The sequence below is a fragment of the Tympanuchus pallidicinctus genome, unplaced genomic scaffold (assembly GCF_026119805.1).
Source record: "Tympanuchus pallidicinctus isolate F22 unplaced genomic scaffold, pur_lepc_1.0 scaffold8, whole genome shotgun sequence".
Taxonomy (NCBI): domain Eukaryota; kingdom Metazoa; phylum Chordata; class Aves; order Galliformes; family Phasianidae; genus Tympanuchus; species Tympanuchus pallidicinctus.
Genome location: NW_026294802.1, coordinates 53,995,817 through 54,018,945, shown reverse-complemented (window position 1 = coordinate 54,018,945; position 23,129 = coordinate 53,995,817). Strand labels below are relative to the sequence as shown.

The 23,129-nt window shown below is 53.2% G+C and overlaps 2 protein-coding genes across 8 annotated transcripts; both read left to right on the top strand.

Moving 5' to 3' along the window:
• The first annotated feature begins 1,582 nt into the window (after nucleotides 1-1,582).
• Nucleotides 1,583-12,856, top strand: TRAF1 (TNF receptor associated factor 1). Of its 5 annotated transcripts, none has more exons than XM_052669624.1 (11): nucleotides 1,583-1,703; nucleotides 3,029-3,250; nucleotides 3,769-3,853; nucleotides 5,497-5,595; nucleotides 6,585-6,746; nucleotides 8,442-8,513; nucleotides 8,786-8,854; nucleotides 9,106-9,543; nucleotides 9,910-10,087; nucleotides 10,675-10,823; nucleotides 11,657-12,856. In XM_052669624.1, the coding sequence occupies exons 2-11, from the start codon at nucleotides 3,042-3,044 to the stop codon at nucleotides 11,870-11,872; spliced, it is 1,677 nt and encodes a 558-aa protein (XP_052525584.1). In that variant the 5' UTR covers nucleotides 1,583-1,703; nucleotides 3,029-3,041; the 3' UTR covers nucleotides 11,873-12,856. The 5 variants fall into 5 exon arrangements, with proteins under 5 accessions (XP_052525584.1, XP_052525583.1, XP_052525585.1 ...); XM_052669623.1 differs by having other exon boundaries at nucleotides 1,602-1,703; nucleotides 3,032-3,250; XM_052669621.1 differs by lacking the exon at nucleotides 1,583-1,703 and having other exon boundaries at nucleotides 2,025-3,250.
• A 2,963-nt stretch (nucleotides 12,857-15,819) lies between these two features.
• Nucleotides 15,820-23,097, top strand: PHF19 (PHD finger protein 19). Of its 3 annotated transcripts, none has more exons than XM_052668708.1 (15): nucleotides 15,820-16,346; nucleotides 17,727-17,882; nucleotides 18,243-18,324; nucleotides 18,421-18,516; nucleotides 18,604-18,704; nucleotides 18,778-18,926; nucleotides 19,146-19,241; nucleotides 19,340-19,408; nucleotides 19,688-19,808; nucleotides 19,944-20,011; nucleotides 20,107-20,271; nucleotides 20,365-20,452; nucleotides 20,564-20,649; nucleotides 20,726-20,821; nucleotides 20,908-23,097. In XM_052668708.1, the coding sequence occupies exons 2-15, from the start codon at nucleotides 17,736-17,738 to the stop codon at nucleotides 21,257-21,259; spliced, it is 1,716 nt and encodes a 571-aa protein (XP_052524668.1). In that variant the 5' UTR covers nucleotides 15,820-16,346; nucleotides 17,727-17,735; the 3' UTR covers nucleotides 21,260-23,097. The 3 variants fall into 3 exon arrangements, with proteins under 3 accessions (XP_052524668.1, XP_052524665.1, XP_052524666.1); XM_052668705.1 differs by having other exon boundaries at nucleotides 15,820-16,401; XM_052668706.1 differs by lacking the exon at nucleotides 15,820-16,346 and adding an exon at nucleotides 16,878-16,954.
• Nucleotides 23,098-23,129: the final 32 nt, after the last annotated feature.

Here is a 23,129-nt window from a genome sequence, read left to right as displayed (position 1 = left end):
GACAGCGAACGTCTGAAGCCATACCAGCTCAGGCAGACCACAGTGTCCTCGTAGATTCTTAGCTCTGTACTCAGAGCATCCACAAATCTACGTGTAGCACAGAGAAGTAGAGAGAAGTGGAGATGAAGAGACATTACATGTGATTCTGTAAGGCAAGCCTTCTGCTCCTGCAGGTGGAGTTAACTGGAAACCTCAGAAGTAGCTAATAAAACTGACACACTGCTCCTCTTCTACAAGATTGTCACCAGCTCTTGCTCACACCGTTGCTCTCACAGAGGCTGTGTGTGCAGGTACCACGGCTGCAGCACAGAACACATGTGCTCCCATCTGCTTGTGCTGGAACAACACTGCTGAGCTGCCGCTGGTGCTTTTCACTGCTGAGATGATGGTGTTTTGCCAAAGGGAATAAACGCTGTTCCCTCCTTGCAGTGAGGGAGGTGGAAGCATTCAGTGAGTTTGTGGTTCGCCCAAATGCTCTTGTGATGTAGGGCAGTAAGCCAGATGAGTGCCCTAAAGCTGACCTGTGGCAATTGGCTCCATCCGACTCAGCTTTCCTTTTCTCTACAGTGACGCTTTCCTCTGCATCATCATTTCTTACCTGTTAAAACTTTCAGGAAAAAGAAAAAAAAGAGAAAAAAACACACATTGCTTGCCAAAGGCAGTCTAACCCAAAGGCATGTAATTAAAAGGCCTCTGGCAAAGTAAAGGACCAAATTCTTGATCCTTCAGTCTTGCATAGTGGTTCCGTGGTCTACAGGGTGCAGCTGTGGAAAGACACTGCCTGTGTGGCAAAGGAGCTGAAGGAGGGGTGAGAGCTGCAGAAGGAAGAGCCCAAAATGGTGAAGGAGCCGGAGCAGTTACCTGCTTATGTAAAGATGCTTCTGTGTTGTGCAGATGTTTTTAATAGTTCCTGTTGTCTGCAAGGCTGCCTTGTTCCTAGAAGCTCCCTCCTTCCAATCTGTGATTTAATACAGCTCTAATCAGTTTGGTAATCTGTAATTGTGGCAAGAGGGCAATCAGCCCATGTGACAGCAGCACGCGTGGCACTGTTATCTGAGCAAATACAGCCCAGAAGCTATCAGACACTCAGTGATAACCAAGCACAGTGCAGTGCTGGCACACTGTACTTGGCTATGAATGCCCGTGAGCGTTGCAGAGTAACAAACCAATGGAAGCAGCTAGGGCACGACCTCTTCATGTTCAATTTCCTGCTGGGACACCCCCAGCAGTATTCCCCACGTGTCTTTCACCGGGAAGAACGAACAGATTTGCATCTGAAACACTCTTCTTACCGAACCCCGGGCGCCGCGGTTGCAGCACATGATTTCACAGCAAACTCGCCTTATCCCGAGAGCGAAACTTCAGCTCCCAAAGGCCCCGCAGCGCTGCGCGCACCCCGGCAGCACGTGCACGCGCCTGGCGCCGGGACCGCAAAGGCCGCAGGGCCCATAGCAAAGCCGGGCGTTCCGGTTACGGCTGGGCGCACGGGCACGGGGCGGTTTTCTCTCCGACGACCGGGCGGCGCCGCACCGACCCCGGGACGTAACGGCATCACCGCGTTATCCGCCGGCCCGCCGAGCCCTGCGCCCGCCCCGGGCCGCCGCTCCCCCCGCCCGATCCCGGCCCCGCCCCCCCGGGAGCCCAAGGCCGCTCCTCCGCTCCCCGCGGCGCTGCGCCTCTCCGTGCCGCCTCGGCGTGCTGAGGTAAGGGGAGCGGGGGGAGGCCCCGCCTCGTGCCGGCCCCGCCGGGGCTCCGGGGGCGGTGCGGCGCCCCTCGGAGCCGCCGCTTGGATCCCGTCCGCCCCGCTCGGGGCCGCCCCGCCCCGCCGTGCCGCGCTGCCCTGCCGGGCTCCTCTCCGGCCCGGGCCGCTCGTGGATGTGCTGGTCCCGTCCCGTCCCGTCCCGCACGCGCAGCGCGATGCTGTTCGTACGCGCACGGCGCCCACACGCGGTTTGCAGCCCGGCTCCGTTCCGCTGTTCCCGGGCTCGGGCAGCTCGCGGTGCGCCGCTGCCCGCTGGGTTTTCATCTTGCGGCTCTCGGCAGGACCGGCGGGCCCTGCGCTCGTCGCTGACTTCCCTTGGGTACCGAGCGAGCGGCCTGAACCGCAATGCAGAAAGCGCTGCTTAAAGGGGTGTTTAAAATCCCGGGGGTGCCCAGCAGCCCGTGTCCCGGTCCCGCCGCTTTCCGTCCCTCGGCCGGCCCGCGGACCCGATGGCACGGATGTCCGTGTGGGCTGCGGTGCTCGGAGGCGAGCTGCGGGCTCCACACACGCCGGGCTGCTGCTCACAGGGCCGCAGCTGCCGTCCCACCTCAGCCTCTACCGCATCTGCTGTGTGCCCCAGTACTGCAGCACGGACGTGGGGTACCTCCACGGACAGCAGTGCGAGCATTTCTGAGCAACAGCGAGACCCCCGGAGTCAGTTCTGGGTGCGTTCCCAGCGGTGTTCCATTGCTCTCATTAACCAGAAGCCGTGCTGAACGTGCCTTGCACCTTTTCACACGAGGCGCTCGGTGCTTTTGGAGGCCTTGAGGTTCCCTTTCATCGTGTTGCTGGATATGTTATGGCTTCAGGAAGGTCACTGTCAGCACACCTGCTGTTCAATTTCTGTGCCTATAAAGTGTAATCCCAAATTTTGGGCCCTGGAAATGGAAGATTGTTGGGGATTTACTGTACAGGAAATAATTCTGTATGTTATGAACCGCTGGGATTGTGGCTCTGAAATGATAGAACCATTTACTTCATCTTTCTATGAACTCAAACACGAGCAGAAAACCCCAGAGCTTCATTTCAGCGTGTTGTCCATTCTCACATTGTGCTCGAGGGAAATTTTACATCTGCACAGTAATTTCCTGCAGGTCCCTCGTCAGACCTGCTGTGACATTTAGTCATGCACGTCAGCTGCACATTCAGTCCAACAGTTCACTATGACGACTGCACTGCTTCGGGGCTGTGCTGTGGCCTTGGTGCCGATGTGCTCCCTCCCAAGGCAGTGAGCAGCACCCATTTCTCTCCCCTCCTCTTTGCCAGCAGCTCTCTTCAGATGGCTGAGAAAGCAAGCAGCGGCCCGCAAGATATCCCCAGCTCTTCTCCTGATGAAAACGAGTTTCCTTTCGGATATCCCACCAGCATTTGTGAAGATGTGCCCGAGCAGAAGTACCTGTGCAGCAACTGCAACAACGTTCTGAAGAAAGCCCTGCAGACGCTCTGTGGGCACAGATACTGCTCTGCCTGCCTGTCCTGGATTGTCCGGTAGGTCCTGACCGCAAAGCTGGCACTGCTGTGTGCTCAGTAGGTGTTGCTGCTTTCAGCTTTGCAAACAGTACATCTGCCCTGCAGGTGGGCAGTGAAGTTGCAGCAGCAATCGCTGTGTGAGCTGATGGTAGCCTTGGTGTTTGGAAAGCAGCAGCAGTCAAGGTTCAGTGGCAGGGTTCTAGCACTGCTTCAGTAGCTTCCAGCTTTATTTTTCCTGATCCAGGCTGCTCTCGCTTTGCTGAAATACAGGTAGGATTGATGGCCTTGAGGAATAAGACCCAGTCTTGAAACCAAGCATTTATTTGCTTGGTTCACTTCGTTCTGTTTTTGTTGGTGGTTCTTGTTATTTATTAATTTATTTTACTTCAGTGTCTTCAATAATTGGACCTTTCGTGAGCAAAGACTGTGGATTCCAAATGGAAATTACGTCCATGTTTTAGTTTATTTTAGTGTATATGCAAAGATCCCCTGATCCAGTTCAATAATCCTTTGTTATTTTGCTCTTCTTTTTCCAGGAACAATAAAAATCCAGTTTGCCAGAAATGTAAAGAGGAGGATCCCAGCACTCTGAGTGAAGGAAGCCTATTGGCAGAGGAAAGGGTGAGTTGTGGTTCACAGTTCAGTCATGTATCGCTAACTGTTCTCTGGTCTGCTCTGCAGAGCTCTCTTCTGTTGCTGTGTGGTTTCTCCAGGCAGATCACTGCACTGTTCTGTGTCCTGAGCACACACACAGGGCTCATTCCCAGCTCAGCTTCTTCCTTTCTTCCTTACTACATGCAGGAGCACCAAGACATACACGTTCTGTGTACATTTGTTAGGCAAGAATGAAACCCAATAGTCAGCTGGCAGCGAGGAAGAAGGCAAAATATAGAATGTGGCTGCACCAAAGTAATGAATCTGCAGTTAACACTGAAGATCTCAGAAAAAAAAATAAAAAATCCTTAATTCTGCAATAAATTTCCCAGTAACAATTTCAGGCATCCTCGAACCACGGATGGGTGCAGCTAACCCCTCGTGGAAGTCTTACTGAGCGTTGGCTGTCGGTTCTTTTACAACGTTTGGATTCTCACTGGGTCTTCTGGGACCTCCTGCAGTCTGTGGGTGGGTGGAGGTGCTGGGTGAGCTGATCTGCACGGGCAGGTTCTTGCTGGGAAGTCTTCACCACAAAGGCACGATGATCTGCCTATGGACCCATCCAGAACAAAGGGTCTGGGCTTTGTAAACAGCATGACTAACAAAGGCTGCATAGCAGGTTTGTTCTTGGCTCCGTATCTTTTCCTGATAATCTCTGCTTCACCTTTGCTGCGGTTTTGCTTCATGTTTATTCCCTCTGCTATCTGATTATATGTTTATATTTTAAATAAGGTACTTACACTAGAGGAACAAAAGGCCGTATCAGGATATGTGTTTGATTATCTTATCCCCTGACCCGCTTCTGTGGTAGCTTCCATCCCTTCCCTGCTATACTCTAATTTACCAACCACTGATGTACTGTAGGTGCTTCAAGTCTTGCCGCAGTGCTGTTCATCAGTGCCTTTATTTAAGTGTGGACATGATTGGTAAATACTTTTCCCTCCTTTCATTGTAAAGACTCCCTCCAGCCTCCAACTTCCTGACTCACTTCTGTGTTAGGAAATCTGCTGTCATCTGCATTGTGTTCTTATTACTGTCTTGTTCCTGTGCCAGTGTAAAATGCAATATTAAAAGTGTGCAGGGTTTATTCATTTGCAGAATAATTGTACAATTGTTGGTGGTTGCTATAAGAAAAAAGATCTATGCAGTCAAAAAACATCTGCCACGTGGTTTACATTCTGGGAGTACACAGCACTGTGGTAAATGGAAACAGCCCTTATCTGGGAAGCTTAGGCTCACTGAAGTCTCAATCCTCTCCGCTGCACTTCAGGAGGTGTTAATGACCCCAATAATTAAATACTTCCATTATAGAGTCTGCATAGCAGCACCCTCAGGATCACCTCTGCACATCCACAGCATGTGATGTGTGTCAGATTTCTGTGAAGAGGAACTCAGAGCAATAGCTGTTCTGTTGGGCGTATTGGCAGTAAATACAGATGGCATCAAATGGTTTATTTTTGAGTCATAGCCATGAAGTGATTTGATAATTATTTGACTCTTACCAACACCAAAATACTTGCTAAGTCAAACAAATCTTGACACAGTCACTGAACTCCTGTCCCAGGAATGCATGCTGACCAGGGTTTTTCCTTCCTGCGTTTGCTTTCCAGGCCTTTGGGGATGCTGCCATTAACAAGGAGATTTCTGAGCTCAGAGTGCACTGTGTGACCCTTGGATGCAGTTGGTGTGGTACCATGAAAAACTTTGAAGTACGTTTGCATTTCCAGCTCACTATTCTCAATACCATGGAGTCACAGACCATGGAATGGCTGAGGGTGGGAGGGACCTCGCAGCCCCCCCAAAACCTTCCCTACAGCCCCCTGTGAGGGCTGCCTGCCCCACAGCTCACCCTGCAGGGCCCATCTGTGGGGCACACACAGCTCTGGGCAGTGCCAGGGCCTTGGCCCCTAAGGGAAGAACTGTTTTTCTGTTGGAGTGTTGGCCTCTTTAAGACAAACCTACCTGGTTTGCTCTGCATTGTAAATTTGAGAATCGGAGCCCCTCTCAGCAACGGTGTTGTGGCAAAAGGGATTTGAGAACTGAGCATGTGATTGAAATTGGCATTTCTGAGGCATTTCTTAGGGGACAGGCATCTCCTTCTGAAGACAAACTCAGCTGTGACACAGCACCCACAGAAGCTTCAGTAGAAGAGGCCGGGAGAAACATTTTCAGTTCAATTTTGTGTTTGTGGGGCAGCAGAGCTGTTGGACATTGCCATGGGAGAAATCATGCTGATGTTTTTTCCTTGGCGAGATGAGAAAGTGCAAACAGTGAGAAGGGAGTGTTGTAGAAGTCATTCTGAAGGTGGGTGAGAGATGCACCCTGACTGCTGCACGGAGGCTCGATGGCTCTGCCCCCCTCTGGGGCTGTGCAGGGATGTCAGCACACGGCCTGCACTCATCCTGCCGGTCCGAGCAGCATAGAGCTGCTGTTGGAATTAATCACAAGTTGTGTGGGCTTTGTCTTTTTTTTTTTTCTTCTTTCATGTGATTGTTTGCTTAAGTTAAAAATCATCATCAAAAAAAACAAAAACAAAGCAGGAAAGACTGGATTTTTCAACAGTAATTTTGGTATCACTGCAGAGTGGGTCATTGCCCAAGGTTAGAAGAGATGCAAACAACGCTGCAGGGATGGGTGCTGTTTACAGACGAGTGTTTATCTGCAGTTTAAGTTAGGGTTTGTAACTTTTGGCTTCCAGGAGCATCAGATTCTGTGTGAATATGCTTTGATCCCTTGTCACACTGGCTGTGGGCACGTGGTGATGAGGAAGAAACTTGCAGATCATTTGGAAAACGGATGTGTGAATAACATGACCGTGTGTCACAAGTGTAAGCAGAGCTCATCCAGCAGCGAGTACCAAGTAAGAACGTTCATTGGTTTCAAATAAGGGTTCTGTATGAATGGCTTAACTACTTTATCATCATGTTTTTCATCCCGATTTGCTGACTGCTGTTGCATGAGAAGTACCTTTTGTTTCTCAAGGTTTGCTAATTTCTCCATGCTCATCTTGACATTTTAAAAGTTGCTCTTTGTTTTCCCTCGTTCTGAAGCAGCAAAGTGGTGCAGATGGTGAGAGTGCTCCAAGGACACAAAGTGAGCAAATAGAAACTGCTCTAGAATAGAAACGGTGTGCTGGGGCAGCTGTAAAGTGATAGAAAATGATCTGTTCTTATGTGAATGGATTGGTATTTTAGATAGATAAGAGATGCTTGTATGAAGATACAGCAGCAGTGAGCCACTGCTCTCATTCTCTCCACCTTTACCAATCAGACACTGGTCTCATGACTTCTGCATTCCCATACCTGAAATAAACCTCCTCCAGCCCCACTGCCCCAGGAAACCAAAGATCTGAAGGAGAAAACCAGCAGTGAGTAAGAAAATAAACACACATGTTGTGCAATCACTCAGATGCACAGCATTCAAAGTGAGTTCGAGGGAGGAAAAAAACTGTGGTGTTGTTTCTGGGGATCGAAAGAGAAACTTCAGAACTGAAGGTGAAATGACTTTATAAAATTCCACACTGCTCTAGGAAATGTGCCGGCATGCGAGGGCATTTCTGAAGATCAAAACCAGCCCTGTGTGGTTTGAGTTGAAAGCTGACAGTTGCTGTGTTAAATGCACAAGTTGCAGCAGTAGTGTGAACCAAAGGCAGAATTATTTTCATCTCCTCGCAGCCAGGAAAGACAGGAAGTCTGATGTTAGCTCTGATGCATTCTGCATTAGCAAGTCGTGATGGAACATTTGGATTCCTGCCTTCAAAACGCAGGATATTATGTGCAAAATAATCAGGATCCAAGAAATGTCTGCACGTGGGACAAACTGTATGAAACCAGTTTATTTTTGGGTTTCTGTTTATTCGCTCCCTGTTCCGTTACCCACCTGCATTCACTGTGTGTGTATGTGTGCACACAGTGCTCGTACTACAGTTTGAGCTGAGCAAGACCTTTACATTGTCAGTCTTGTGTCCAGCTTTGCAGGATGACTTTGCAAAGCATCTGTAAGCAGTTTTCAGAAGCTTGATGCCCTGTAAGTGTCAGATCAGAGTTGGAACTTTCATTGATTGGCATTGCATCTGAAGCTCTGTCACTGAACCGACCTGCTGGGCTGGGAGGAGGAGCTGTTGGCTTGGAAGCTTAGCTTGAGAAGCCCCCCATTCTGTCCCTGTACAGCCAACTGCCTGGGAGGGTACAGCAGCTCCTGCCTTTAACAGATGTGCCTTAGTCCCAAATTTTTGAACGTTATCCTGTCTGTAAAGAAGCCTGAAAACACTGCAGTGTGGAATAGTGAGGTCAGTAACAGTCATTCTCTGGACATGTGTTGTGGAGCTTGTTGTGCTGTAGTGATCCTTCCTTTATTTTCCTCAAATCTATACCTTCTAGGAAGGAAGCAGGAGACTTGCACAGAATGTAGTGCATAAAAGCCCCTCTAAACTTCAACTGCCTGTGAAGGGGGAGTAGCACTTCCAAAGAGAAGCTGTGTTTCAAAGACTCTTCAGTAAAGATGCTCAGGCGTTTTACTGATGTACTCAGTTCCTTTCTTCTTGTTTTAATGACAGAAACATTCATGTGAAGGCAATTTATATAGAGAGCAGAAGCATGTGCAAGCAGAAACACCATCAAACGAAAAGGTGGGTAAAAGATGAGTAAATACAGTACAGTTTTATTTCAACTCGTGAAATAAAATCTTCATGTAGGTGAGATGATCACCTGAGAACATCTTCAGATGTGACATTTGTATCTGGGTGCTTTTTCCATCCTGGCATAGCTCTCTTGAATAGCTTCACTTTGCTGCTCCCCCAGTTAATTTATTAAATCAGCCTATTTGTTTGTAGGTAAATAAAAGAATCCCTGGAAGCTGCTATTTGATTATTTTCTCACTTTTCCAATTCTTTTTCCCCAGCAGAACCATTCTGGGCTCTCAGGCAGCACGGATGGATGTCGGTTTTCTGAGGTTGGCTGTTCCTTTGGGGTAAGTGAAAGTGCTGCCTTCCAGAGCACAGCTCCATCCTGTGCCTGTGGCCTCACCAGGGCAGCAGGCCTTGATTTCAATGTGTCTTTAAAGAAAGAAAGAGCTGTACCCATTTTTAGTAGACCAGGAGAGGTGATGTTGGAGCTGCCATGGCTACTGGGTGCGTGTAAGGTGCAGTTTGCTCTGTGTTGTGGCTTTATTTGGCCCCATGATATTTGTATGGAGAATGTATTAACCATATCTTCTTACAGGGCAGCAAAGAGATGATAAAGGAGCATGAAAAAGCTGCAGTTGGGACTCACATGCTGCTTCTGCTGCAGTATGTAAAGCAACTGAAGGCAAACCTGAGCACTGCTTCCAAAGCTGCAAATGGTTTCATCCCACAGACAGAACTGAATGTGAACGGTGCAGAAAAAAGCATCTCTGATCTGTGCATCCCAGGCAGTCTGCAAATCAATGGGGATCTGGAAGCAGACTGTTTAACCAGAACTTCTGTTCCCAGAGATGAATCTATCGTACAGCAGCTAGTGAGGGAGAAGGTGATTTCTGAGCTTGAAAATAAGCTACTTGTGTTTGAGAATATTGTGGCAGTGCTCAATAAAGAAGTGGAGACCTCCAACTTGGAAATCACAGCGTTTCGGAGGCAGAGTGAACTTGATCAAAATATAATACGAGGCCTTGAACTGAAGGTAAATATTTATGACCAGCATTGGATTTGTTCTTGCTGTGTAGATAAAAAGTACTTACACAAATCAGAGAGAGGTGCTGGAGAGATGGGGATGGAGATGAGCTGTGCAGGGTTGTGTTCTGGACACATCAGCAGGATCCTTCTCTTGTTTTGGATGTTTTTTTCGGATGAGCATCTCTAATATTTGCTCTCTGAAACCACCTTTAGGCACATGTACTAAATGTACATGTACTGCCTTGTGCATTAAGAATGTGCCAAAAGAAATCAGAGGAGACCCCCAAGGATGTGAGGACCTGGGAACGGTTCTGCTGCTTCTGCAGTGCGTGGGGATGGAGTTGGCTGAGAACTGTTTTGTTTTTCCTCCTAGATTGCAGAGTTGCACTGCTGCCTGACCCAGAAGGACGCAGGCCTGAGCAGGCTCCATAAGAGCCTTCTGTTCTCTGAGCAAACTTCCTACGATGGGGTCTTTTTGTGGAAGATCACAGATGTTAGCCAGAAGCTACAGGACTCAGTGACGGGCAGAGCAGTCAGTCTGTACTCACCAGGTAAACACAGCAGACAGAGTGAGCACATCTCCATCCTTTAGGATGCGCTGATTTCTCTAGAATGATGCTTCTTTCTGCTCTGGATGGGAGGTGCTTTAAAATAGTTCCCTGAGCCAAGGTGCTGTTTGTGTGAAGGCGTTTTGCTCTCCTGCCTGTTACTCAGGGCAGCTGTGCTGTACTCTGCCACAGAGCTGTGTTCTCCTCTGGACTTTCGTTTTGCAATTTGCCCTCTGCTGCAGCTACTTGCAGTGACATCTGCTGGATCTGCATTGTCTAACCCCCAGCCTTGGCTCTTGGTGGTGCTGAATGGTCTCCTGCTGCAGTTATCTCCTGTGTGAGAAGTGATTTAATTAGGGAAAATATCCTTATGTGGCTAATAACAGGTATTTTTTACCAAGGTATGAGGGATTAGAAGGATTCCAGCCACTGTATTCTCCCTGTTTATTTGCTGTACTGACCTGTTGTTCTCCTCATCTCTGTGGCACAGAATTTGGCACAAGTCTTTCTGTAATATGTATATGTAATATAACACTCATTTTGCCTTATTTGCAGAGGAGGCTTTACTAATGAAGCGTTCTGATTTTCAGCTTTCTACACTGCAAAGTATGGCTACAAGGTGTGCCTGAGGATTTATCTGAATGGGGATGGGATGGGAAAAGGAACCCACATATCCCTCTTCTTTGTTGTCATGAAAGGAGACTACGATGCTCTGCTCCCGTGGCCTTTCAGGCACAAGGTAAAAAGGGCAGCATTTCACATCTGATCCAAGCTTACCCCTTCTGCCTTTGGCAGGGGACTCAGGTGAATATGACAGTGGAGGAGGGAGCGCTTTCTCATGTTCTTGCATGATGACTTATGCACCATGCTCTATGGTCTATGCTCTATGGTCACAATCTATCTCTGAAGTTTTTAAGTACAATCTGATAATGCAGCAATGGTGGAACAGTGAAAGTATGCACAGGTTCTGATCTCTCTGTTTAGCATCTGCCTTCCAGTGGGAGTGATTCTGTAAGCCTTTCATGCAGATGATCTTACTGCTGTTTAGCAGCCAAAAAAATAGTAATCAAAGTTCTCAATCCTCACTGCATTAAAAAAGTTCATCTGTATTTGACGTTTCAAGCTCAGGAACAGTGGGTTAATAAAAATGACACTAAAATGGAGTCATTCTATAGGTTTTGTCTTCTATATGTGCATGCAGACAGTGAAGCTGTTTTGGTTCCAAACCACAGCACCAGAATGAATATAATGACTGGAACCAAACCTGGAGTTTGTTTAAGTTGTCAGAAGAGAGAGAAAAAGTCTTTGCAACGTACAATTCTCTATAATGACTTCATTTCATATCATCTCATTTCATTTCATGGGTGGCAAAGTTCTAAATATTTCATCTGGGAACTGTTACAGTCCCCCTTGTTCCCATTAATCAACCTTGTAGGCTGTGAGATGTTCTTCATAGCTTACATTTGTCAGTAGAGCATCCAGCTGCTCTCACAGTGTTTGCACGTTTGTCTCCAACATTTTCTGTTCAGTTTTCGGGCCAGTATCTCATCATTGCTGCATTCTGCTTTTCAGGTTACATTTATGTTGCTGGACCAAAACAACAGAGAGCACATTATTGATGCATTCCGCCCAGACTTGGCTTCTGCTTCCTTTCAGAGACCTGTGCACGACATGAATGTTGCCAGCGGCTGTCCCACCTTCCTCCCTCTGACCAAACTGCAGTCCCCAAAGCACGCCTATGTGAAAGAAGATACACTTTTCCTTAAATGCATCATAGATACAAATTAGTAACTTCTGAAACGTCAGTGTCTGGTAAATCACCCACTGCAATTCATTTGTTTGCAAGAAAAGAAACATCAGTTTGAGGCATTGCATTGGTCTGGAGAGCTGGGCCTGCGTCCCCCTGCACTGGCTGGGACCAGCTGGGTCTGCCTGCTCGCTGTGGTTGCTGCTGGTGTGCAAACACATTGCCCACACAGAGCATGCTATTGCACGTGGGGGCTGTGATTATGTCACTGACCAGCCCAGACTCTGCTTTAGATGTAGATCACAGCTGCTCCCCTTTGCATGCACTGGTGGGTCGAGGGGAGCTCCTTCCCCACACTGCCCAGGTGTGCTGTTCTGGCAGGGCACCCTGGGGCTGAGGGCGGTGTGCTGCAGGGCTGCAGGGCTCTGCACACCCTTGGGAGCAGCAAGGGCTGCTGCTCCCTCTCCCACCATTCCCAGGTTTGATGTACCCGTTGTGCTGCCTGCACTGTGGGACTTGTGCTGCTCCCCGGCAGGGATGGGGCAGGTCCCTCCCATAGGCTCTGGGTGGGTGTCTGTGCTTTTTGAGGACCCTGAAAGCTGTGAGCTGTGGGTAGCACTGGCAGCTTCAACTCCTTATACTGGATGATTTATTTCTTGCTATTTATGTACCTGTATTTATGTGCTCTGTACGGAGATGCTCTGCTGCATTAGGAATGAAACCAGGTTACACTGTGCCTGGGGAAAGTTGCCTCTGGTGTTTCCAAAAGTGGCACTCTGACTTTCCCACCTCAGCTGTGGGGGTTGACAGCAGGCAGGGCCAGGCTGGCAGCTCAGCAGTGGGAAGGAGCCCTGGGGGGCTTGGGCTTAAAGTGCTCCCTCGCTTCTGAAGCTTTGAGGCAAGCGACTTATTAGGAAATATTGATCTTTTATGTGCTTCACATGCTAACATGGAAGTACCTGCTAGAAATGTTTTTCTTTAAGAGGCGAGGAATGAATAAAAGTTATTTTTACAATCAAGTTAAACTTGGAAATGGTTGGATGTATGTGAAATTCAAATGCTGGACTTTATCCCCCAAAAAGCACTAAAGCTGGTGCTCTCCATTTGCTGCTTCAGAACCTGTTGGTGGATCAGTGGAGCTGGGCTGGGTTTGGCTGCAGCAGTTGCTGGTCCATGCCTGGTCAATGCCTTCAGTGCAGCTGCTGCTCCTGGCCTGCAAGGCATTCTGCAGGATGGGTGCAGGCGTAGGATGCAGACCCAAGGCCTGATCTTGCAGACAGAGGCAGGTGTTTATTTATGATTGAAAATCTTTTATGTAACTATATTCCTTTTTTCCTCTGCAATATTTCCCAAGAATCACTTGAAAAAGCAAAACTGGCAGAATTGTTATACTCACTGCATGAGAAGGGAAAGGGGAAACTGTCCATTGAACAACCAAGGAACAGCAGCTGCCTCAGAGCTGCTGCATGCCCTGTGCTGCGTGCTCCCCCCAGACCTACGGGCACATTTTCCAAAACTCTCCCTTCTATCTCAGCAGTGCCCTTTTCATAGAATCATTGGGTTGGAAGGGATCTCAAGGATCATGAATCTCCAGCCCCCCTCTCACATGCAGGGCCACCAACCTTCACATCTCATAGCAGACTGGGCTGCCCAGGGTCCCATCCAACCTGGCCTTGAACACCTCCAGGGACAGAGCATCCTCATTTTACACAACGAGTTGTGATGAAGTACCACATTTCAGAAAAAAAACAACCAACAAACCCACTTCATAAACAAATATCTGTCATGGGTTGTTTGGGGAGGAGCTGAGTGTTCTTTGCCATCACACACGCACACTCACTGTCATTTTTCTCTCATGTTTAAGACATTTTTCAGGGACAGAAAGTTATTTTTCCAGCACTGTGCCAGACCTTCCGCCCACACTGCAGTAATGTGCCTAAAAATATTTTCCTTTTCATGGCTGTGTAATTCTGACAAGTGCTGTATTTATTCTAATCATTCATATTTTCTTACCGTCTCGTTTATTCCCCAAATAAAGCTCACGAACATAAAAAAAGTTTGTGTATCATTTTAACTGCAGAAGGGGGAACTGAGCAACCCGGGGATGTGATACAGCAGCTTGCAGTGGGAATTGCTGAGCCGTGCTGCAAACCCCACTTGTTGCTGTGAGGCAGCGGTGGGCTGAGCTCTGACAGCAGTGGTTGCTGCCTTGGGGAGGGTGGGAGGGTGGGGGTCTGCATCCTTGCTTTGCTTCAGGCTTGTTTGCAGAACACATCTCTGTATGGAGCTGCTGTCTGGTAGCAGAAAGGGAAGGGCTGCCCTTGGGTGTGAGAGGGCTGGGGAAAGAGAAAGTGTGTGGGAGAGCTGCAAACACGCGTTGGTGCAGAGCGCTGTGTGTCTGCGTGCACGTTTGTGCTGCTGGTGCAATTAATGGAGGAGTCCAATCAGAGCTCGTTGTGCGTGGAGCAGCAAGGGGCCCTCGAAGAGCACAGCAGGGCTCATGGCTGCTGCTCCCTGATTGCAGCCTGGGGCTGTGAGAGCCCTGTGGGAGGGAAGGGCCCTGGGCTGTGCTGCCATCACGGCCTCACACCACTCTTCATGTGTTCCATTTCTTCTTTCTTTTTTCTTAATTTTTATGCTGGGGTGTCTTTGCTGAGCCGAGCTCAGGAACTGCAGACGTGTACATAACGTATCTGTGTCAAAGTTATGTAACCACTCCATTAATATAAACCTTGCCCAGCTGCAGGAACGCTTACAAGCTCCTCGCCTCTTATGCAATTGCATGGGAGCACACAAAGCTAAGCTTAAATAAAAAAGGACATGGATTAAGTTCATACTAAGTAAATAAAAGACACGAAACCCAACGCCTGGATGCTCTTCCTCTTAAAGGCACAGCTGGCACGGAGCAGCTGGATGTCAGATGCAACCACCCCTCATCACAGCCACACACCTCAGTAGCCCCGTGCACAGCTGCTGGGAGCACAGCTTGCCCGTGCTGGCTGAGCAGTTGGCTCTGGGGGAAGGACACTGTGTGGGGCTGCAGGAAGCACTGAGCAAGGTGAGGTGTGCCAGCAGCCAAATGCAACTCGTTGTGGCTGCTCCCATTTGCACAAGTGTGTGCTATGGTGCTATTCACCCAGCTGGGCAGAGGTGGCACTGGGGTGGTTGGAGGCATGGAGCCTTGTGATCTGTGTGCGTTGCAGTGCACATCCTCACTGCACGTCGTACCTCCAGGCCCAGCAGTGCTGTGGTGCAGCCTCGTGTTTGGGCTTCCATTCAATATTCCTTGCCTCTGGTTATGAGCCAACACAAAACCCCTCCTCCCATTCCTGTTTGCAAAGGAGATAAAATGTGGGGAAAAGCCACCGCCATCAGAGCTGCGCTCAGAGCACCATTGGAAGGACAGCGTGGGAGCCCTCAGCATCCCTGCTCCATGGGCACAGGGTGTGGGGAGAGGCCTTGGGGACAGCGTGGGGCTGTGGGACAACGTGCCACCAAGGTTTTGTGCAAACCATTCTGTAGGGACTGCATTGGAAATGCAACGACAGTGAAGGATCTCCACGGTGAGGAGGTCAGCGTTGTTCAAACGAGCCCAGAGGGCACTGCCACTGTGGGGTGCCCCCGTTGGTGACGTTGTCTCCTCTCATTAAAAGGGTTTGGGCATCTCTCAGTGCCTGGCGGACCTCTCCCATCACCCACACTTCCATGGCCAACGACCCGGGTGCTGCACACACAACCACAGTGGTTGAGGAGGTTCAGGGAGGGCACTGCTGTCCCAGCATCGCACCCTCACACCCAGACCGGTTGCCTGTGGGCCTGAGCATAGCTGCAAAGTGCAGGGACACGAGCAGCAGTGTTTGCCCACAGGCAAAATTCTGGTGCAGGAGTTATTTTAATGCCGTGGTGACTCACGGCTGCACACTGTGACTCACTGCAGGGCTCAGCCGTGGGGCGCCTGGAAGATGTGTCAGGTTCTGTGTGCAGGATAGGGCTGCAGGCAGCGGGAAGGAGCTGCCAGTTTTTGGCTGCTTATGGTAAACATGGCCTGGCCTTGGGGGACTGGGAGGAAGCACAGCATGGCTCAGCATGGCATGGCATGGCACGGTGCTGCATGGTCTCTGACCCCTACAAGGACAACCCAAGACTATCTGGACCACTCTTTGGATTATTCGGACCATTTCTGGATCTCAGGAAATCCCATGCAGGGTTTTGGGAGCTGTGCTGCAGATGCTGCATTTGTTGCTGGCACGCTCCCATCCAGGATCTCTGAAATGCAATGAATCACCCCAAAATGCAATGAATCACCCTGAAACCCGCACTTTGCCCTCCCCGCTCTCACTCCCCGCATAGACAGTTGGCGGCCGCAGCGCCGGCGGCCCCACGTGTTTCTGAGCCCGTGCGGAGCCGCCCGCGGCACAACGCGATGCCAGCGGTTCTGGGAGGCTCCGATTTGCAAAAAGAAACGACGACAAAACTCCTCCGAAGAGAACAGAATTCCGCAGCCGTCTTCGAGAGGTGACTTCAGCACCGATGCGCCGGGAGCGGCTCTTCGTGCGCTGCTTCCACGCAGGTGCGCGACGAACGGCGGTGCGCGGAAGCCCTGCGCGGGGCGGCGGAACGCGCACGGAGCGCCTCGCTCCGAACCCGGCGGATTCGCCGCCGCCCGATCGGGCCTGGAAACGTTTCTTTTTTTTTTTGGCAGCGTTCTCTCGCAAATAGCAAACCCTGCAGCCTCCGTCTCGGCACCGCCCGGAGCGCTTTTGCACCGACGGATTTGTTTCGGTTTTCTTTTTTTTTCTGCTTGGATTCGGAGAAAAACGACCCCCGGTTCCCGGAATCCCGGCGGGCGGCAGCACGGGCCGTTCCCTGGCGCGGGGCCGGGCGGCGTCTGGGGCACCCCGGGATGCTCCGCGCCGCGCCGCTCGGAGCTCCGGGAGGCGGCCCCGCGCTAATTGCATAAGCGGGACGTCAATGCCCGCGGGAAGCGCGGGAAGATGGCGCCCCGCGCCCTGCCCCCGCCGCGCGCCGCCGCGCCCCGCCGCTGCCCCGGCGGCCCCCGAGCGGGCGGGCGCTGAGCCGAGCCCGGCGGCGGCGGCAGAGCGGCGGAGGAGCGGCGCCGAGCGGTGAGGGCGGCTCGGAGCGGAGCGGCGGGAGGCGGCCGGGGCGGCGGGGCCGGGCGGGACGGGACGGGACGGACCGGCGCCGCAGCGCCTTTGAATGAACCAATGGCGGAGGGTCTCGCGGCTGCGGGGCCGCCCGCGGAGCTCCTGCCCGGCAGGTGCCGTCGCTCCCGGTGCCGGCGGGGTCCCGGAGCGGCGCTGCGCAGTTCCCGGAGCGGTCCGGGCAGCGGCGCGTGGCTGCGCCCGCCGCGGTGTTCGGAACCTCTCGGAGCGGCGGCGCTGAGCTCCGTGCGGTGACTCGCGGCCGCCGCCGCTGTGCGGCTCTGCCCGGAGCGTTCGGCTCCGTCCGGCGGCACCGCGCTGCCTCCAGTCGGGCGGCGGCCCCGCGGGGCTCGTCCCGGGCGGCGCGGCGCTCGGATCGCTTCGACCGGCAGCGCTGCGGTCCGCGGTGTGAGGGCCCCGCACGGAGCCCCAAGGGGGGAAAGTGACATCGGGGCGGTGCTGCCGGCAGTCGGGGCTCTGTCCCGCGCTCGGAACCCTCGGCGTCTGCGAAACGCGGCCGCTCGGTTTTATCCGCTGCTGCCCGCTCTGCTCCCCGCTCCCCCAGCGGTCCCGTTGGCAAAAGTGCAGAAGGAAATCGTCGACTTCGCGTTCGATTTAAAGCTGCCGATGCTGAGAGCGTCCGGGCGAACCCCGCGCTTACGGAGCGGGCGCCTCGCTCGGCCCGCGGGCACATCGCGCCGCTGCTGATGGGAGATCGCCTCCGTCCCCGCAGGCTCTGCTCATGGAGAACGGGACGCTGAACTCCATCACCCGGGATGTGCACGGGGCTGCCGGGCGCAGGGGCGGCAGCTGCAGGGAGCTGAGCGAGGGGCAGTACGTGCTGTGCCGCTGGACCGATGGGCTGTACTACCTGGGGAAGATCAAAAGGGTAAAGAGGGCATGCGGAAGGGTAAATGGGTGCCCAAAAGGGTAAGAATGCATCTAGATGGCTTAAGTGGGCATCCAGAAGTGTAAAGTTGGCACACAGAAGAGTAAAGAGGGAATTCAGAAGGGTAAGAGGGCATCCAAAGTGCGCGTGGTGCAGGTGCTGTTCTCTGGGGCAGCTCACAGCATGCTGGCCTGCGCTGTGAAGTGACTGTGGTCCTTGGAGTGGCTGGATTGATGTCCTAGCCGGGTATCTGTCCTGGAACCCACCTTCCTACAGCTCTGAGAGATGGGGAAAATGGCTCTGGGGAAAGAGGAGAGTGCAGGCAATGGGAGCAGGCTTCTTTGTGCTCTGTCCCTACAGGTGAGTGGCTCCAAGCAGAGCTGCCTGGTGACATTTGAGGACAACTCCAAGTACTGGGTCCTCTGGAAGGACATCCAGCATGGTGAGTGCCACCCCATCGTGCCCTGCTCACTGCTCCTGGGAGCCCATGTGCCGTGGGCAGCACTGTGAAGCCATCACCACTTTCTCCATCCTGCAGCCGGCGTCCCCGGGGAGGAACCCAAGTGCAACATTTGCCTGGGAAAGACATCAGGGCCCAGGAATGAAATCCTCATCTGTGGGAAATGCGGGCTGGGTGAGTGCGGGCGCATGGCTCTGTGTCCTGCAGCATCCTGCATGCGTCCGGCCAGCTTGGTGATGCTGACCCCGAGCCGTCCCATAGGTTACCATCAGCAGTGCCACGTCCCGGTGGTGAGCAGCAGCGAGGGCCCGCTGGGGACGCCGTGGTTCTGCCGCCGCTGCATCTTCGCCCTGGCCGTGCGGGTGAGTGGGGCTGCGGGGCGCTGCGGGGTGGGCTGTGGTCTCACTGCTGACCCTGTCCTGATGGCTCCTGCAGAAGGGGGGTGCCCTGAAGAAGGGAGCCATTGCCAAGACACTGCAGGCCGTCAAGATGGTGCTGTCCTACAACCCTGACCTGCTGGAGTGGGACTCTCCACACCGCACCAACCAGCAGCAGTGCTACTGCTACTGCGGGGGCCCTGGCGAGTAAGCACTGCCTGCTCAGGGGCTGGCCTGCTCTGGTTCATGGGTGTTTTTCCTCCAAGAGAGGCTCTCTGCTTGCAAGGCCATTCTCTGGGGCTGGCGGCTCTGCTGCCCTCTCTGCCCTGCTCTGTCTGCATGCAGCTCCTTGCCAGTGAGGGTTCACATTCCTGGCTGGGGCTGCTCACACTGCCCTCCCCAGCACTGTCTCCTCTCCCTCCCCAGGTGGTACCTGAAGATGCTGCAGTGCTACCGCTGCCGGCAGTGGTTCCATGAAGCGTGCACTCAGTGCCTCAGTGACCCCATGATGTTTGGGGATCGGTACGTCCCCGTGTCCACATCTCCACACTAGGGCAGGTGCTGCATCCTTGCGGGGTGATCCGACCCCCCTTATGCTCTGCATCCTCATTCTTTTCCAGATTCTATGTGTTTTTCTGCTCCGTGTGCAACCAGGGACCTGAGTACATCAAGCGCCTGCCCCTGCGATGGTGAGAAAGGGCCGTGGCCCCATTGTGCTGTGCCGGGTCCCATTGAGCCATCCTGCTCTCGTACTTGAGTGCAGCGAGAGTGCATGGCTGGAGCTTGGTAGGAAGCTGCAGCAGTGGGTGTCTGTCCTGGGACTGGCACATCCTTGGTCTCCAGACCTCAGGGCTGCTGTGGGGTCTCGAGGCACAGAGTTTCTGTAGTTTTTCTGTGCCCTGGGCCAGCATTGCTGAGTGTGGGCTGCTCACTGCTCACTGACCTGCTGGCCTTGGCTGCTCCCGCAGGGTGGACGTGGTTCATCTTGCCCTGTACAACCTGGGCGTGCAGAGCAAGAAGAAATACTTTGACTTTGAGGAGATCCTGGCCTTCGTGAACCACCACTGGGACCCTCTGCAGCTTGGGAAGGTAATGCCTGTGGGTGTTGGGTGCGAAGGGTCAGAGCCTCAGGGGCACAGGGACATGGGAGGCAGGAGGCCAGAAGGGGAAGGGGTCAGGGTGGCCGTCCTGCCCCGAGGAGCTCAGGCTGGTGTCTGTCTGCAGCTGACCGGCACCCCTGTGTCTGAGCGCGGCCCCCACCTGCTCAATGCCCTCAACAGCTACAAGAGCAGGTGAGTGCTGGCTGGGAATGGAACAGTGCACGGAGTGCTCCTGCTCTCCTGGGATCGATTCGTCCCCCCAAGGCTGAAGGCTGCTTCCTCCTCAGGTTTCTCTGTGGGAAGGAGATCAAGAAGAAGAAATGCATCTTCCGCCTGCGGATCCGCGTCCCGCCAAACCCCCCCAGCAAAGTGCTGCCGGAGAAGGCGCCAGGCGAGAGGGGTTCCTGTGAGCTGAAGAGGAGAGGGAAGAGCAGATATGTGCACAAGGACAGGTGAGTGCTGCACAGCCACAAAGGCAGGTGGGTGCTGCACAGCACCGTCATGCAGCCCCAGCCCTGTATCTCACCCTACATCTCGCCTTGCAGCCTGCTCCCAGAGCAGCTCCAGCAGCAGAAGCGGCGTGCGGTGCGGCGGAAGAGGGCCAAGTTCCTTCTGGAGGACGCCATCCCCAGCGTGAGTCCCTGCGGGCTGTGGGATGGCCATGGGAGGAGGGAGTGCTGCGGTGGCTGGGCAGAGGGTTCCGAGCTGCTGTGTGGTGTTGAGGTGCTGTTCTTTGTGGTGCAGAGCGACTTCACCTCTGCCTGGAGCACCAACCACCACCTGGCCAGCATCTTTGACTTCACACTGGATGAGATTCAGAGCCTGAAGAGGTGAGTGCCGCCCAGCCGTGGTGCTGGGGGAGCTCTGAGGTGTGGGGCCGCAGGGCCGACGCTGCCTCCATCCCAGTGCCAGCTCGGGGCAGACCTTCCTTTCCGATGTGGACTCCACGGATGCCGTCAGCACCTCAGGCTCAGCCACCACCAGCCTGTCCTGCGAGTCCAGGTGAGGGCTGTGGCCCCTTCACCCCCTTCCTGAGGATCTTCTATCTCCCCTCACGGCACCGCATTGCCTCTCTCCCTGTCCCGCAGCCGAAGGACGGTGGGCAGCCGTAAGCGCAAGCAGACAGTTCTGAGCCCCTCCTCAGCACGGCCCAAGCGTGGCAGCGGGGCAGCAGGCAGGCAGCCGGCAGTGGGCAGCCCCCAGGGCAGCGAGGTGACGTGTGGGCCTGAGCGGCCGGATGATGGCATCGACAGCCACACCTTCGAGAGCATCAGCGAGGACGACTCGTCGCTCTCACACCTCAAGTCGTCCATCAGCAGCTACTTCGGGGCAGCGGGGCGGCTGGTGTGCGGGGAGAAGTACCAGGTGCTGGCACGGCGTGTGACGCTGGAGGGCAGAGTGCAGTACCTGGTGGAGTGGGAAGGGACCACCCCCTACTGAGCCCCCGTCCCTCTGGTCCCAATGCCTTCTCTGGAGCTGACAGCGGAGCCCTTGGGTGCAGCCAGGCCTTGGTGCAGCAGAGGAGGAAGAGGAAGAGGAGGAGGAGGATGCCCTGTGCTCGGCACCCTGGCTGCGTGGAGCTGTGAGGGGTGGAGCTGGCGCAGTGCTCAGCCTTTTTATTGTATTCCTTTGACAATTGTTTTATTGGCCACGTATATGCAGAGCCACGCTTCGGCCTTCGGTCACCGGAGGAGTGGGGCAGTCAGGCCCCTCCTGGAGCACTGCATCCAGGCAGGAGCATCCGGGTCTCGCAGGGACCCTGGCTGAAGCACCACTGCTGTCCCACTGTGGAGCCCAGTGGCTCATCCCTACACCGTAGGAAATGGCACGTGATGCCACAGTTCTTGTGTGGGCTTTTCCTTCTCCTGCCAAACCCATTCATCACATCAGAGGAATGTGATTTGCTCTGAAGGAAGGACACCCTACGAATTGCTCAGACCCCATCCCAGGGCCTGGATGTGCTGCGTTCTCCATCTCAACAATCACCTCTTGGCACAGCTCAGCCAAACACACTCATGTGCCTTAAACCAGAGCGGACACCACTTGGACTGCTCTTCATTCCCTTGAAGATGCCCGTCCTGCAGTGCCAAACCAGCCAAGAAACCAAAAAGGCAGCAGGGTGCCCCCCTGCCCATGAGGCTGTCCCTGCTGTGGGCGTGCTGCTGCTTCACCGTGGTTTTCTATACCGAAGGAGAACGAGAGCCCCTTTTTGTCTAAAGCAATACGGCCACTTGGTTCAGGGGCAAGCTTTTTTTTTAAATTCTACTCTCAGATGTACTCATTAGGTTCTTTCTAAGATACGCTGATGTATGTGTGCTGCTCTGCCCCATCCCCCTGCTGAGCCGCGTGCTCCTGCAGCAGCATCGTTCCTCGGCGTGTTCGTGGTCTGCCAGCCGGGGGATGAACGGAAAAAGCTGTTTTATTGCAGAAGTACTGAAATGATTCAGTACTCTGTCAGAGTACAGCGAGGGTGTGGGGAGCAAGGCGGCGTGCTGCCTCCTGTCGTATAAAGGTGAAAATCCATCGGCGTGAGAGAGCAGATCGCCAACAGAGCCCATAAAAACAGCCCCCCTGCTGCAGCGCCGCAATGGGACACGCAGTGTGGGTGCTGCCCATGGCGTGGGCTGGGAGTGAGCAGCAGCACCCCGAGCACTGGGCACAGCACTGCAAAGCCCTGCAATGCCTTCACGCTGTGCCAAGCGGGCCGTGCGCTGGCGCGGTGCTCAGCGCAGAGCTGTGTGCTGAGCTCTGTTCGGCTGCAGCCACGGCGCGGCTTGCATCTGCTCATCTGAATGGAGCTGCCTCTAAGAGGCCCCAGTGTTTTGGAGAGGTTGCTGCCAGGACCCCACCGTGCCTGGTGCTGGGCCCATCCATCCAGCCCAGCTTTGCTCGTGCTTCCACATCATGAGGGCCTATGGAGCCCAGGTGACTATCTCAGTTACTGCCTGGAGGGCTGGGGGCTGCCAGGAGCTGTGCCCAGACCAACCCTGTGGCATCGATGTGCTGGGAGAACATGGGTGAGCTTGGCAGCTCCTTCTTCATCCTCCTCCTCTCCCTTTCCTCTCCTCCTGGCCTACTGCAGAGAACTGAATATGGAGCCTTTAAAAATATTTTTGTTTCAGAATATATTTTGCATTAGTTATAATAGATATTATAATGACTCTATGCACCTTCTAAAGATTTATGGTTTCAGGCTGCTGCTTGTAATATCCAACTCTTGTTATATCTGAGTTGTAATTAATATGTCTGATGTACAATTAAAAAGTCTTTTTTTCTTCTTTTTTTTTTTTTTTTTTTTGTGGTATGGGGA